The sequence below is a fragment of the Phocoena phocoena genome, chromosome 2, assembly GCF_963924675.1.
Source record: "Phocoena phocoena chromosome 2, mPhoPho1.1, whole genome shotgun sequence".
NCBI classification, from domain to species: Eukaryota; Metazoa; Chordata; class Mammalia; order Artiodactyla; family Phocoenidae; genus Phocoena; species Phocoena phocoena.
Genome location: NC_089220.1, coordinates 160391638 through 160407501, shown reverse-complemented (window position 1 = coordinate 160407501; position 15864 = coordinate 160391638). Strand labels below are relative to the sequence as shown.

The 15864-nt window shown below is 45.2% G+C and overlaps 1 protein-coding gene across 8 annotated transcripts in view; it reads right to left on the bottom strand.

Moving 5' to 3' along the window:
* Positions 1–527: 527 nt before the first annotated feature.
* PARD3 (par-3 family cell polarity regulator) overlaps positions 528–15864 on the bottom strand; it is a 630692-nt gene continuing 615355 nt past the window's right edge. For all 8 annotated transcript variants that reach the window (XM_065872407.1, XM_065872411.1, XM_065872408.1 and 5 more), the window contains 2 exons: positions 8448–8575; positions 528–924 (listed from right to left, as the gene is read on the bottom strand). In XM_065872407.1, coding sequence (XP_065728479.1) covers positions 528–924; positions 8448–8575 — 525 coding nt within the window. The remainder of the gene's footprint in view (positions 925–8447; positions 8576–15864) is intronic.

Below are 15864 nucleotides of genomic sequence, written 5' to 3'. Positions count from 1 at the left end.
AAGGGGCTGAGAGAGAAAAGGGAGACCATACTGGTTACAAAGGATTAAAAATGACTGTGCCGGGAAGTACCACGGAGTCCCAATTTCTGGTGTATGTCACCCACTTTCATCCACCAGAGATGGAGATGTCACCTCACCTAAGAAACTTAAAGGGAAAAAAGAGGGTCCAGCGTCACCCTTGACTTCAGGGTAATCTGTTGCCACAAGCTGTAGGGGACGGTAACAGGAAGCCACGACGTCTCCCGGGCTGGGCCAGATTCCCAGTACCTGAGAGATGCAGAGCGTACGATGCCTCGAACAGGTGATTGTCAGATGGCGGGAAATCCTTCCATGAAACAGACACTTGGGACACAGTGGCAAAGACATTAAGGCCTTCCATCGAATTGCCCACACTGCTTAAAGGCACTAATACCAGCAACAGAAATATTCCATACTACCACCGAGGTTTCAAAAAAACTCCCAAAATACAAGTCTTCATAGGAAAATGTCCTTTATTGCATGACACGAAGAGTCTGCTCTTCTCCTTCTCAGGAATAGAAGGGTCTCCCTTTCTCAGGAGTCTGGAGTCTGTTCAGCCTGGCGACCTGAGAAGGGGAGGGGGGGACGTCCTGCCGGAAGGGCCCCTTGGGGGGGATGTGACTGGGGTCCTGGACTTTTTTATATGAGTCATAGTTGTTGAGCCCCTCGGGGGGAGGGGGCTGCTTCTTCATCTGCTGCTCTTTCCGCCTCTGCTCCTGGCGGAGGAGCTCCTGGGTCTCCAGCATGACCCTGGCGTTGAAGCCGTGCCCGCCCAGGTAGCCGTTCCGGGAGCCTTGGTAGCTGGAATACCTGGGGTTCTCCTTGGCACTCTGGAAGCCTTCCCCGGGGGAATAGTTTTGCTCCCAAGAATCCTGGGAGACGGAACTGGCGTTTTTCCTGCTTTGCCTAGAAAGCAAAGCCCAAAGGTGAGTGTGAGGGTTGGGAAAAGGGGAGGGAGAGAGATGGAAAGAAGGAGTGAGGGGGCAGGGCTGAGCCAAAATAGCATTTCTATATCCCAACAAACATTACAAGAAGTCCCATACATACGAACCTTCAAGTTGTGTACTTTCAATCATGCGAACGTGCGTTCGCGTGTCCAATCACGGAAGTTACTGCACGTGTCTGGCGTGCACTGTCACGTGCGTGCATCCTCTACAAATGTTTGCGCTTTTGTGTACTTTACTGTACAGCACTGTGTAGAGTACAGCAGTACAGTATCTTCATTTCAGGCGCAGGATGTCCGGAAGCAAGCGTAAAAGCAGCAGTGATGTAGCTGGTACTACTGCACTTTTCAAGTACTGTACGTAAGATTAAACATGTTTTCTTTATTTTGGGGGTTGGTTTGTGTTTTTTTATGTATTATTTGTGTGGCAAGTATTACAAAGTGATTACAGTACTATATAGCTGACTGTGTGAGTTGGGTACCTAGGGTAACTTTGTTGGACTTATGAACATGCTCTCGGAACGGAACTTGTTCGAATGTAGGGGACTTAACTGTATTTGGTTCCAGTCACGTGCCAGACACTGTGATAGGGGCGGGAGGATGAAAACATGACTGTCCCTGGCAAGTTCAAGCCTGAGACAAGTCTGCACAAACAATGGCTACGCAGGAGAGACAGCTAACAGATTCTGCGGCTACTCAGAAACAGGGTCCTCCTCCTGTGTCCGGGTGGTGCTATCTGTTCTGCTCAGGGTGAGAATATCTCCTGCAGTTTAGACTCACTGGCAGAACGCTGTTAGGGGTATTAGCGATTTGGCAGCTTCTACACCAGCAATAATTTCTCGCTTTAGAACATTACAATTCAATTCTAAACAAGCCAAACAAATATTTTACACAGCTACCACCATCATGCCAGAGACGCTAGCTAATATGAAGTACGTGTGATGGATTCCGATTTGAGTTCAGTTATGAAAGATTCAAGTCTAGACTGCTTTATGATTAAAAATGCAACAGGCTGTCCCTTAAAGCCCCGGCTTTTGAGTTGTATATGTCAGCAACCGACACCCTTCGGAATACAAGCTCATCAAGATTGCAGAGCCTGGACGTGTGCGGAGGAAACACTATTTTCCTGCCCACGGTATCCTTACCCAAGCCCGGGGTAACTTACTCAACTCATTTTCTGTCACCCCAGGATGGGGAAATGAATCAGAGTCCTATAGAAATTTCAGCTTCTTATCCCTTCTGCAATAAAGTTGCACATCATTTTCAGGAAACATTATTGTTTTGAAACATCTTTAATTTACTATCAAGTCTCTAGACGCTTTTATGAATTTACAATACGATTGGCTATGATAAAGTAAAACAATTTTGTGCCAGGAAGGAAGACATGCCCTAATTTTTTTGCCTTAAAAATGGAAGAGAAGGAGCGAGAATTGAGCCGTAAAACAAAAAAATATATTGCTCCATTTGTCAATAAGAAAATCATTCGGTGCCAGTACGTATTGTTCAGCCTCTCACACCAACACACACAACATGACAGAGTGTTCGGAAAGACTGGGAGAGGAAAAATAAGGTCTATGCAGCACTGGGTCTCCCACAGGAATGAAGCCATTTGCATCCCTGAACATTCAGAAGTGCCGTCAACGTGGTTTGGGATAAAATCTGCCCATTTTCCGTACGACCTAAAATGTAGTCAAGGGTATTTTCAATAAGGAAGATGAACTACTGTCCAGAATCCTCCCTGGATATGACTCTGATTAACTGAACAGTCTACAGTATATCCATCCTTTTAATGGGAATCGGGCCATGTGTACCGTCAGCCCAGGCCAGAATCCTTATATTTGATGGAATAGTTTATTTGCCTAAAGCACTGATTACCTTCACTTAAAGAGCCATAAATTAATCCGCTCAGAGCAATGAGTGATGGAAAGTGAAACCAGGGGATTTGCCATCAATCATGAAACTTTAATTAAAACAACAAACTTGTTACTGATGTTATAGCAACAACGTGGGATTCCCTCTCAGGTTAGTTACCAGTTTAAGGATAACCGGAAATAGGCTTCTTCATCCTTGGTCCACGGGGATCCACTAGCCCTGTCCATCCCCGTCTCCAACTCCATGATGCCGGAATCACGTACCGGAAGTTGCATTTTGAATCAGTCCAGGAAAACAGAGTCCTTTTGTATTCAAACACACTGAGAATTCACTAACGGTTTGTTCAGGATGGAAATTATGACGATGTGGGAGAAAGAATTTCTTGAAGCTAAAATTTTCTTCAAATTAAGCAGTTTAGAGAGAAGGAAGAAAACCTCCCTGAGGTTCCAAGTAAGACACTTGAGGAAAGCACATACACACAGATATGTACACATGGATGCATGGACACACGTACACACACATACACACACACACACACACACACGCTCCCTCAGAAAGGAAGCTAGCGTAGCAACAAGCTCTTGATTAAAGAAGAGGACAAGAAATGAGCAGGTTGTAGAGAAACACAAGAAAGCAGCAGACAGAGAGTTTCCTCCCCTGGAAGATGAGGCACGCAGGCGTGGAGCACAGTGTGAGAGAGGCTGGGCATCCCGCGGACACAGATCCAGCCTGGAGTCTGCGCGTGTGGCTGTGTGAGACTGGGAGGGTTATCCTCCCTGGGCCCAAGGTGCATCATCTGTGAAACAGGCATAATCTCTAATCTCATAGGGTTCTGGGGATAAATAAATGAAATCACAGACGTAAAATGCTCACAAAAGTGTGCATATAGTACATGGTTCACTACTGGGTGACTTTGCCTCCAATAATTAGGCTCTGGGTTTGGGAGGGCATCTTTCTGACCAAGGGAAAAAAATAAACAAAAAGTTCAGCTTTCTGTCCTTTGTCTGAAGGGTTGGTAGAGATCAGGGAGCAGAGAAAGGCACCAAAGACTAACTGGAGAACCCTCACTCGGGGAAGCAACTCACAAACACATCCCAGAGTTAGAATCAGAAGCAAGACTAACTGGAGAACCCTCACTCGGGGAAGCCACTCACAAACACATCCCAGAGTTAGAATCAGAAGCAAGACTAACTGGAGAACCCTCACTCGGGGAAGCCACTCACAAACACATCCCAGAGTTAGAATCAGAAGCAAGACTAACTGGAGAACCCTCACTCGGGGAAGCCACTCACAAACACATCCCAGAGTTAGAATCAGAAGCAAGACTAACTGGAGAACCCTCACTCGGGGAAGCCACTCACAAACACATCCCAGAGTTAGAATCAGAAGCAAGACTAACTGGAGAACCCTCACTCGGGGAAGCAACTCACAAACACATCCCAGAGTTAGCATCAGAAGCAAGCTTCCCTCTGTCCCAGCATCGCTCAAAGGCCACGAATAACCACAGGAGCGACAAAGCATCAATCCTTCCAATGAATGTCTTTACAGTCAACACGCACGTTTGTCGGGTCCTGGAATGCGCTCACTGGAGACTCGTGAGTCGACCCAAAGCACGGACCCTGGTGTGGCAATAACTCCCTCTTAGTGATGATGCCTGAAGACCACTGTCATGTACAGGACACCCAGCAAAGCCCCAGCGCCTGAGGAGAGCCGTCAGTCACTGCGCCGAGGGATGAAGAAAGACAGACCACAGCTGACAAGGTGAGAGGCAGTCGAGACATGTAATAAACGGGCCTGTGGGGGAGACTGAGTCAGGGCGTGGAGACACAGCCGGGAAGCAAGGTGGATGAACAAGAAGCCACCAATGGCAGGAGGAAAGACGCAGAGGAAGGTAAAGAAAAGCATTCAACAAAGAATCTTGAGTACGTTTTTCTATCAGTGACTACGACCCAACATACTTTTCTACTACTCAGATTTAGAGCTGCCTTTTGGGTACGAAGGAACTAAGCTAGGCTTTTTTTTTTTTTTTTTTAAGCTAGGCATTTTTAAAAGGATTTAAAAAAAGAAAGTAAAACAGAAAAAAGAAAACTAACTTAGGAATACAAAAATAAAAAAGAAATCCTCCTATGATTGAGAATTAAGCGTGTGGCCACTCGTGTCCCCTTTCCCCCGATCTCGTGTTACCACCTGGCCAGTGTTTCTTACTGACATTTCACGGTGCAACCTGAATTCTGCCTATAGGTTTCCTCAATCACAGTGAGAATTTACAAACCCCTCTGGTGCGCATACATCCCTCTAATTCAAAACACCTCACCTAGCGCGCCTGACACAGAGTCTCGACCGTTTGTTTTCTTTTATGCTCCACTTTGCAACTGAACCCTTTGTGTGTGCGTGAAATCGTTTTGGTATCAAATGCCGCAGCAACTTGCTCGGACCAAAGTCCACTAATTGTCCACATCCGAAGAGCTGAGGTCAAGTGTCTTTGAAGAATATCGCATGTCAGAAACGGGGATTCGCCTCCAGCTCGTGTGGGTCACAGCCCCCCTCCGGTCTCCAGCCTCTGGCTGAGTGAGGTTCCCTGCAAGGAACCAAGCTGTGTGCAAGGCCCTGCATTCCTAATTCCCTCACTCAGAGATGCACGTTGGGGAATTACAGTTGAACCTTGAACCGCGTGGGTTTCAACTACACGGATCCACTTGTACATGGATATTTTCCAAGAGTAAATACCTCAGGACGACAGGGTCTGTGGTTGGTTGAATCCATGGATACAGAGGAGTCGTGGATGGAACCATGGATACGGAGGGCTGACAATAAGTATATGCAAATTAACCCCCCAAATGTATTCTAAAAGAAGTGAATGTGATGTATAGGCCAACCAGCCCCACTCACCTAAACTCACGCAGCTCTTTAATTTTAAGATTTCTACTTTTCTCCTATCCGCACAGGATAAAATGGCTAATAGTAAGGGAGTTATAAATGACCAGAGGGAAAGTTCTGGTTCTTTAGGGAAACACTAACTGACAGCAATAGTCCCAGCAGCAGCAAGCCGCTGGTCCATGGAATTACAGGTGCTTCTGCCTGTGCTTCAGGGGGAGAGGAGGGAGAGAAGCACAGAGGAGGGGAGAGCTGGAGAGGGTTAGGGGTGGAGATGGAGAGGGGGCGCCAGGATGAAAGGATCCGTTTGGAGAACTGAGCGACTTTGGAAGGTGAGCGGGAGTAATCCGGTGCCCCTGCCTCTCTCTGGTCCTCTTCCCGAGGATGGGGCCCCAGAGTCTCTCCTCCCACCAGGCTCTCCCGCCCCTATCCCCCCTCCTTCCCTTCCCTAGTCCTGGCCATTTCCCATCTCACTTTCTTCTTACACACACTTTATGAGAGCTCTCCTCCATTTCTTACAAATACTGTGAAACACAACTAAAATATAAGAAGCCAAACATTTTGCCAATAAGATAAGATCACAGCCCCTGCGCGGACAACACCATCCGCGTGGGCCGTGATGCACAATGGCCACTGCGTGGCTGGGAGAGCAGGGCCACACCACGCGTGTCAGGTCATCCCCATCATCACACTCGTCTTTCTGACGGAAGGCAAGCTGACAGGCTGCAAGAAGGGAACTTACACAGGAGAAGCTTTTTGCATAATCCTTGAAGTGTTGCCCGTTTGATGCTCCGGGGTGATTCAGGCGGTGGCCTCCCCCCCAAGTGCTAAGGGCTGCAGAGCACAGAGACCTTTATGTCCATATCTGCTCACGTTCCAAATGTGAGCACCAAAGCCCTCGGTGGCAATGAGCATTACAAGATAGTGGTTTAGGGTCGGGGTTGGGCAGGGTGAGGTTTGAATTCTGGTGGAATTACATACTAGTGTGGGACCTTGAGGGGCGTACCTTAATTCCTCTGAGTTGTTTCCTTGTAAGACGTGCTCTCCAAGGTCTTGTCTAGACCTAAACTTCAATGACTCTTGCCTAGAGTGGGCTAAATAACTGTTAGTTATGCTCCCATGTAAAAGAAAGGATACTTCCGTACTCAAAGGAGACACAGCTTTACGGATTGAGAGGGGACAGCTGAGTGATCAAGTTCCCACACTAGGCAGTGCCCCTCCTTATACAGAGCTGCACTCACACCACGTGGGTGTGGCTGACCCGGGTCAGTGCAGTGAAGTCCCCCAGGCCTGTTATGGTGATTATTTAACTTTAAAAGGACTCATCTTTATTAGAATCAGGATCACTTTTATATCAGTCGGTCAAATTTGCCCCACCCCAGCACTCTTTTCCCCCAAATTCAAAATGGTCTACTTGATATAAACGTGGTAAGTAGACCGTTTTCCACCCAAAATGTTTTTGTCACCTGGTTCTGAAATCGTGTTCCGTACAAACGCCTGTAAGAATTGTGACGATAGGCGTGACTTCTTTGGGGAAGTTTGGAAAGCTGAATGGTTTTAAACACTTTCATTATTTACAATACTTAGACGGAAAATGGCTATTATTTCAATGTCTTAGGGCGCCGTTACCTGAGGGCTCTCAGGCCTTTGGCAGAGAAGCCCTGGGGCAGAGGGGCCTCCACGTGGGGAGCCCGGCAGGGAAACCCTTCTGGCTCAGCCATCAGCTAGGCAAGTGGACACCCCGGGACTCTCCGAGGTTCAACACTGAGCAGAAGCAAGGATGGCAGGACGGCAAGAGAGGCAGGTTTGGGACCACTGATCCCCCTTAAATACGGTGCCTGGAGCATTTAGCACCTATCCTTTTGGAGAACTCTAGATTTACAAGATATCATTTATCCTAGTTACCCCTGAGCTGAGCAAAGTTCTCTTTCCATTTCTCAGTTGAGGAATCTGTCTCCAGCCCCATGGGAGGTCGCAGAACCAACACAGTAAGTCCCCTACATACGAACCTTCAAGTTGCGAACTTTCAAAGATGTGAACCTGCATCTGGTTCCAGCAAGGAACCAGAACCTGTGCCATCAACGTCAGGCGTGAGGGACATGGCAGCTCGCCCTCCGTCTCCTACTGCTGACGATCCTTCAGCGCTACCACCTCCCACCTCCTCTCCCTCCTCCAGTCCGTACCTCTTCTTGCCTGTTCACTGGACGCCAGCCCCTGGATGCCGGCTGCTGTGGTACTACTGCACTTTTCAAGGTACTGGACTGTAAGATTAAAGATGTTAAATTTTTGTCTTTTAGGTATTATGTGTGTGAGAAGTATTCTAAACCTATTACGGTACAGTACTGTGTAGCCGATTGTGTTAGTTGATACCTAGGCTAACTTTGTTGGACTTACGAACAAATTGGACTTACAAACGTGCTCTGAGAACGGAACTCGTTCATACGTAGGGGACTTACTGTACCAGAGCCCAGGTCTGACCCCTAAGCCCAGTCCTCGTGGATCAAGCCACTTCAGGTCCAGTGAGGGAGCTGTCTGGTGAAGGTGTGGGCATCTCCTAAAACACCTCCCTCCGGGTCTCCCTGCCACGTGGTAAGGTGGCCTCTAAATAAGCGATGATTCCCACCATCTACATGCGGTTCTTCGTTATTGGAGAAAGTGCACTGGGGAGGAGGGGTTTCCCAAGGGACAAGGACAGGGAGCATGGCGACACGCGGGGGGGTGCAGGGGTGTGTGCTCGTACCGGGGCAGGGAGCTGTACTGGCGCTGGGCCTGCTGGAAGCTCTCACGTTCTTCCTGCCGTTGCCGCTGCATCTGCGCCTCCACCGACACCGAGTGCCGGCCGCTCTGCGCCGACGGTCTGGAGTTGGGCTGCAGGGGGAAAACGCAACACGAGTCACGAGAAAGGAATTACGAATATCACAGGACCGGTGACTGTTTCCATTCTCATAGACTGACTTAGAAACAATTTTCAACTTCCGTGAATTTCTTAAAAATCAAGTGCAATTTTCTCAGGAGGCATCTCATTGATCTCGCGAGCCCCAAATGCCCCATCATCCTAAATTTTAATTACGGCTTTAGAATGGTTTAAAATTGAGACGTCCACCTTTCTAGTCTGCCTAAGTGAGGTTTGGTAAATCTGACATTAGACACTAGTTTACATCCCTTGTATATACAGCAAATACAGGGCAGTAAGGCTGCTCAGAAATCTAGAAGTCAATGCCAAAAAATATAAAAATTTGCTACAATAATTCACAACAGTGGGAAAGTCCAAGGGTACACACTTGAAAGTTGGCCATGCTGGTGAATCTTTTCGGTAGTTACGTATTTTACTCTAGCAGTAGGATACAATGTAGCTGATTCCCCTTTTATTAAAGGATGACAGCTAAATTTTGAACCAAAATTAGTTGAAACTATGCAGTGTTCACCACGTACAGGGCCTCCAATCCACGGATGGCAGCCACATGTGAACAGAAACACTTATCAAAAGAATGAATCTGCAAGCTAACAGCTACTGGAATTGGTTATGAAATAACACATTTTGCCTTAGTTATGAAGATATGGCATTTTTACCTAGGTTAATTATACGCTACAGAGAAATTTTCCAGCCTCTGGCTAAATACTTTGGTCAGCAGGTCATCTGCTCATCGCTGCCGCTGACCAAAACCAGATATTGGGTGATATATGATGCTGGGCCCCTGTGGATGCTTTAGCTTCTCACCATCAGCGTTGAGCTCACCTTCGAGATCTGGCCTTTTGAAAGTAGCTCCACTCAAAATAGACAACGATGCCCCTAGCTTTACGAACAGCTGACAATGGTTGATCATAGCATCAAGGGCAGTCACTCTTAAGCAATCCTTTTCAGTGCTCGCCGACCTCTGCCCCCTTTGTGTTATGCAACATTGTACAATAGGCTTGTTCTGAATGAAGACTGTCTCTTATAAACAAGTTATTGATTTTCTTTTAGAGTTGAAAGCCAATGAGAGACTTGGGCTCAATAATCATTTTCTGAAATCATATGAGTCTCAGCATTCGTTTGGAGCATGGTCAGACAACACGTGGGTTTGTTCCTTAAAGAGTGGCTCCTCTGGTTGGCTTTTGTGTGAAGAGAAAGAAAGCAATCTCTATTGTCCCCTTTCTGCCTAGCTAGCATATCCCATCTGTTGGTAAGCGATGATGAGGCAAAAATGTGCAGGACAAAATTTCAAAGCATATGTACATCATCAGCGAGCATATTAAAAATATCCCGATACAAAAATAATGGGCGAAGAGATTAGGCTTTACAATACCCCGGTCTCTACTAGTGGATGTTTATAACCACACGCCTTGGAACAAATGTGTGTTCGGAGACCCACTCCACAACACCGTTCAAAGAAAACACATTGCCGAGTGAGCTCCGCTTACACAAACAGAGCATGAAGCAATTGTTCATCGACAACATTGAGCAGACAGACAGTTTCTTCCATGACCCTTGATGAGGCTGGCCCCGAAGAGCACTGAGCTGACCTATTACCGGTGGGGAGCCCGGGGAAGGGCCACTGGACGGGGAAAGTGAAGCAAGGAAATACGCCTTCGAAAAGAACCCCATTTTCCTTTCCTTTACAGCCCGTCTAAGCTACACACATGTGTCAAACAGTCTTGAAAGGCCTGGCATTCTGCTGCAGGATTTAGTAACCAGCTTTTCAAGCTCCCGCCGTTCTGTGACACGCTGCTTGTGGAGCTGTGAAAAGAAAATGCAAGGTCTTATAGAAAGGTGTTTCTCCCGGAGGCCTGAAAATTTGATTCTGACGGAGGAAAAAAAAACAAAAAAGTTGAAGGGCTTTTGCTTCCACTACTGTGCGTTTTCTGATACTGTTTATCAGTGGCACATCTGGTGGATCTGGATGAACCCCAGTAATGAAATTATCATGGGATCTGAAGACTTAGAATGAGGGAATGAGTTTGGAATCAGCAAACTGACATATTTCATTCTGTTTGCTCACTGATGAAATACAAACCTCAGCCTTACTATGAATATTTTACTCTCTTTCTCTTTTCAGAGCATGCAAAAGAGTAGATTATTAGAAAGAATCACCGGGACTTCCCTGGTGACGCAGTGGTTAAGAATCCGCCTGCCAGTGCAGGGTACACAGGTTCGATCCCTGGTCAGGGAAGAGCCCACATGGCGCGGAGCAACAAAGCCCGTGCGCCACAACTACTGAGCCTGTGCTCTAGAGCCCGCACACCTCAACGGAGAGTAGCCCCCGCTCGCTGCAACTAGAGAAAACCAGAAAGCCCGGGTGCAGCAACGAAGCCACCACGCAGCCAAAAAAAAAAAAAAGAAAAGAAAGAAAGAATCACCCTTATTTTTAGGATGAAAGTTGACCGGGCTGCAGATTTCAAGGAAGATTGTGTGCATGACGGGTCCAGAGCAACAATGAGAGAAGGTCGTCCTGGCAAGTTTTCTACTTGGCCTGAATCAAAAATAACCTGATTCATGATTTCAATGAAGATCTCATAAAAACGTAAATTGTGGGAACAGTCTTACCACCGACAGCCCCAACTTTAAGATACTGTGGTTTTGTGGTTTTCATCCCTACGGCAAAAATAGAATAATGTATCTAGAGTCCAAAATCACAAAAATAAAGACAGAAATGAAGAAAGAGATCAGGTTTAACCCCAGAGAGAAGGGCATGTTTTCGGATAAAACAGCATCAGCAACTACAACAACAAAGCAACATCTATACAGGGAAACACGCAGGGAACACGTAATTGTAATGATTCCAGAGATTCACCAGACAGCAAGGCAACAGCTCAGCTTTGAGAGTGCAAATCATAAATAACCCTGGCCTTGTTTGTGATGAAACTGGTGACAAGCAGCTACCTTTTAAGTAAAAAAATAGCCCAGGTTGCCAAGGCCATAATAATGACAGAGGTTATAAGACAGAAGTATATACACGATCATCTCTTACACAATACACCGGAGAACCACGACACGTGACTGTCTTCATGGCTTATGTTTAAAACCACAAGTGAAAATGATGCAGGGTGCTTTTGTAAATGAGCTGCAAAGTACTGGTCTTCATTGTGATTATGAAGAGATGCGATTTGTATTATATAAAAAATTACATAAAGCTTCGAAAGCTACACAGTTTTGGTATCACTAACGTAGAACAAAATGTTGAAAATATCTTCTGTACAGTGTTTCACTAAATTAAGCCCTTACGCATTTCTCTCCATTAAGTAAAAATCATCCTTATTTTTCCAAAATAAAAATAGACAATACAAAAAATAAAAATACAAAACCCGAACTGTTAATAGACTATAAGACTTTTAGAGCTTCGTATAAAAGTGTGTGTGTGTCTCTTATGAAATAAAATTCATTAGTTTTATTAATATTTAATACTGCTTAAATAATCGAATTTTTCTTCACATAGATAAGAAAAAGAGCATGTATGCATATGTGTGTGTGCACTTGTATATATTCACACATACACATATACGTAATAGTCTTATGAATGAGAATTTAGGGTGGGTTTTCTACTTAAATTACGAATAATAAAAAATTTCAAATTTTCACATATGTCCAGGGCATGTAGAGAAAACAAAAATAAAATACAAGAAGTTTCTGTGATTTGGATGAAAACCTACGATGAAGATGATGATAATGATAAAACAAAGAACAATGATATCCCTTGAGATTTAAAGTCCTTATTTTAGCAATTCAAATGCACTGCAATCCTAGTATGAATTCCACATTCTGATAACAAATAGTCACTTAATCGTGTTAAGAGTGTAAGTTGTTTACTCTGTTTAAAAGCGGCCATTGCTAATATTGGTGATGGTTTTCTATAGAGGACTTACTGCCAACCTCTAATCCAAATAAAGTTAACTTTTGTCTCTAGATCCTGTCCTCCCTGCCCTCCCCTCTACCCATCACACACTGTACTTACACAGCTATCGATTGAACTCTGTGGGTTCTGAATGTTGAAAAGCTTAATTGCTACTAATGATGTGAGTAATGGTTGAAAAATTGCCACACATACCAATTTCCCTCATCAAGATTTTATAAATATGTGTTTTGGTCTTAACACACTATTTGTCTTCTTCTCATCTTTCCCAACCAGGGTTTGGATCTATTTTCCCATCTTAATCAGCAAGTAGGTTGAAAATAAAGGAGCAGCCCTCCAGTGTCCCTCACTGATGGGCGGCAGGCAGCCTCATGCACTTCACCACTGGAGGGTTCTGTGGGTAGAACAGCCCATGGGTCATGGAGGCTTTGGCTGGGAGGGTGGGTCATGGGACTCCAAGAAAAGGGTCCATTCTGCAGCAGCACAGAGACACCCTTGCCATAACTAAAGGGCACCCCTTTGCTGCAAGAAAGGTTTCCTCCAGGTGGATTTTCAAGAGGTGATTGCCACCCAATTTGAACTGGAGTAACATTACACACAGAAAGGCTATCAACTAAGAAGGTATTTCTTGAGTCGAGGCGTGGAGACCCATTAGGAGGAAATGACAGCAGATACCTCTGAAGTCTTAAAGAAAGGAAGACAGGGCTTCCCTGGTGGCGCAGTGGTTGAGAGTCCACCTGCCGATGCAGGGGACGTGGGTTCGTGCCCCGGTCTGGGAGGATCCCACATGCCGCGGAGCAGCTGGGCCCATGAGCCATGGCCGCTGAGCCTGCGCGTCCGGAGCCTGTGATCCGCAACGGGAGAGGCCACAACAGTGAGAGGCCCGCGTACCGCAAAAAAAAAAAAAAAAGGAAGACAAAAAGAGAAGCATCATCTGCTCAAATTCCCCAGGTCCAGGGAAGGCAGTCTAGGGGTGCAGGATGGCTGTGCAGTGTGACTGGCCCTCTTACTAAATCAGGCAAGAACCTAAATGGGAACGGGGAGCTGTTAAAAGTCCAAGGCAGGAAAATGGAGAAAGGGACAGATTTTTAAAAATTTGTTTAAGGACAGACAGCTAGGAAGAAAGCTTGGGGGAGAACAGGATATTCATATCCTGGAGGATCAATTTTCTACCTGAAGGACTAAACTACTTTCAGTCACTACCCACCCAGGATGGAAAGGATTTAGCAATACAGCTATTAAAAGCTCCATTATCCCATCCATCAACAGTGTCAGCCAGTAAGTCTGCTTGTGGGCAACACTCAGGTATCTGTAAAGTTTTAACAGCATACTGTACTTAGGTCTGCCGCCTGCAATTTAATTCTTTTAAAAGCAACACTAAGTCCTGTCCATATCTGAGCTCTGTGATAATAACCGTAACGTCAGCTATTGTTCCATTATCTTAAGAAAGATTTACAGCAACTTGCTGCTGGCACTGCTTTGGGGGAAGAAGTTGCTTTTTCTTCTTCTTCTTTTGCTCAGCTTGGGAGAGAATTCACTTCAGTTATGGAGCTAAGGAAATGTCCTGGGCCTCTGCTCATCGAAGGACCTTTTGTGTCACAAATCAGCTCCCTCAGGCCCAAACGTTATTTTGAACAAAAGCCCAGGAACAGGTGCGTACTGTTCTGCTAGAGTAGAGAGAACATTCTGAAAATGGATAAGTTGAAAAGGGCCCCTTGGAAGAATTTTCTGCAGCATCTCTCTCTCTATGTAAAGTCATTGGCCTGGATATTTTTCTAAATGATACATCTGACTGCACTTCATGTGTGGGCATTTCTGACAAGCGGGGCAATTTCAATTCATATGGTCTAAGCTGTACACACAGCTTGAAGATGGGCTTGTGGTTCCTTAACACTAAAATGATTGCAAGTAATTCCAGTGGGTGAGATCATGGCCTCATCCTTTCCAAACACAGTGATCTTTCAAGGTCAGAATACATACGGGAAAAGAATCAAGATTCCAAGATATTCAAAGCTCATTTTGTAAAACAGATCATAAAAACTAGAGGCTACGTTACATTTTGAACAACTGAGCAGCTCTTCATAAGGCAACAATGAGAATCTGTATGAAAATACAGATATACACTGAGTAGAATTACAGTCACTTTACACTCATTTACACGATCTGTAGAATGGAGAGTACACAGCAAGATTCCAATTGTTTGATAAATGAATGAATGAAGAAAGAAAGAAATAAATGGAGACGGTCAACTTCTGACACACAATTTAGGAAATTATTCCATTCCCAAGGTAATCAGCTTGTCATCCAAATAATTCCCGGCTCAATCATTACAGGAAATGATCATACAAGCCAAGTTGTCCATCTGAAGTTGCTACGGCATTTCGATATACAATAATTTGGCCTATGACCTTCAGTCGTTGAGTTTCCTAACGTACAAGACATTCTCAAACATTTTTTTCCCAACGTGATTGCTCATATTAAGCAGATAACACAGAAACATGTGCCAAAATATTCATGCCCCTCATTAAAAAAAACTTATAAAGAAACCTAATGGATACCAAACGGTTGCCACATCTCCTAGCGCAAAACTTCTAGAGATAAGAAGGAGGAAATGCTCATTTAGCCTCCAACAGACCTGGAGATCTTGCATGTGGATAACTAACCAGAAATAATTCCAATTAATTATAGTTCCCAAAGATAGATTCCACGGTTTCCCAAAGTTATATATTTAAAATATTTTCCAACTTCAAAGAGGTGTTCTTTCCAGCTTTTTTGTGCCCACCCACCCACAATCAATTTGGGTGTGGTTTCTCTGTGTTCAGTAGTCCCTGCATTCCCTTCTCAAGACTGTAAAAGCACGCCTTTCCTTTGTATCCGCTCCACTGTAGGATCCTAAGGGCATTCTTTCTTTGTTTTCCAGAACCAAACACAATAACAGAACATAATCAACACTCAAGAAATTTGGTGAGTTAAATGATTAATTACGGACTAAGACATGCTGGTTGGATAATCCACATATTCCCTGGTAAAGTAAAATGGCACGACACTGCCCCTCCTGGGCTGGACGAGGAGTGAAAAGCCCTTGGAGGGCCTGGGCTGCTAAGAGTTACGGGGTGTGAGAACCATTTCCATATGCAGCCGCTGTTTATCCCTTCAGGTTGCCACTGGCCTCATTCTTCCTTTCAGCACCTTTGTGCAAATACACACAGTTAAGGATGTTTACCCCGCAACACAAAAGAAGCCTGCTTTAGGAAACCTAGCAGGACTAGGTTGAGTCATTAAGCCAAACAACAGAAGGAGGTGAACATAATTCCATCCTGTTGCTACACG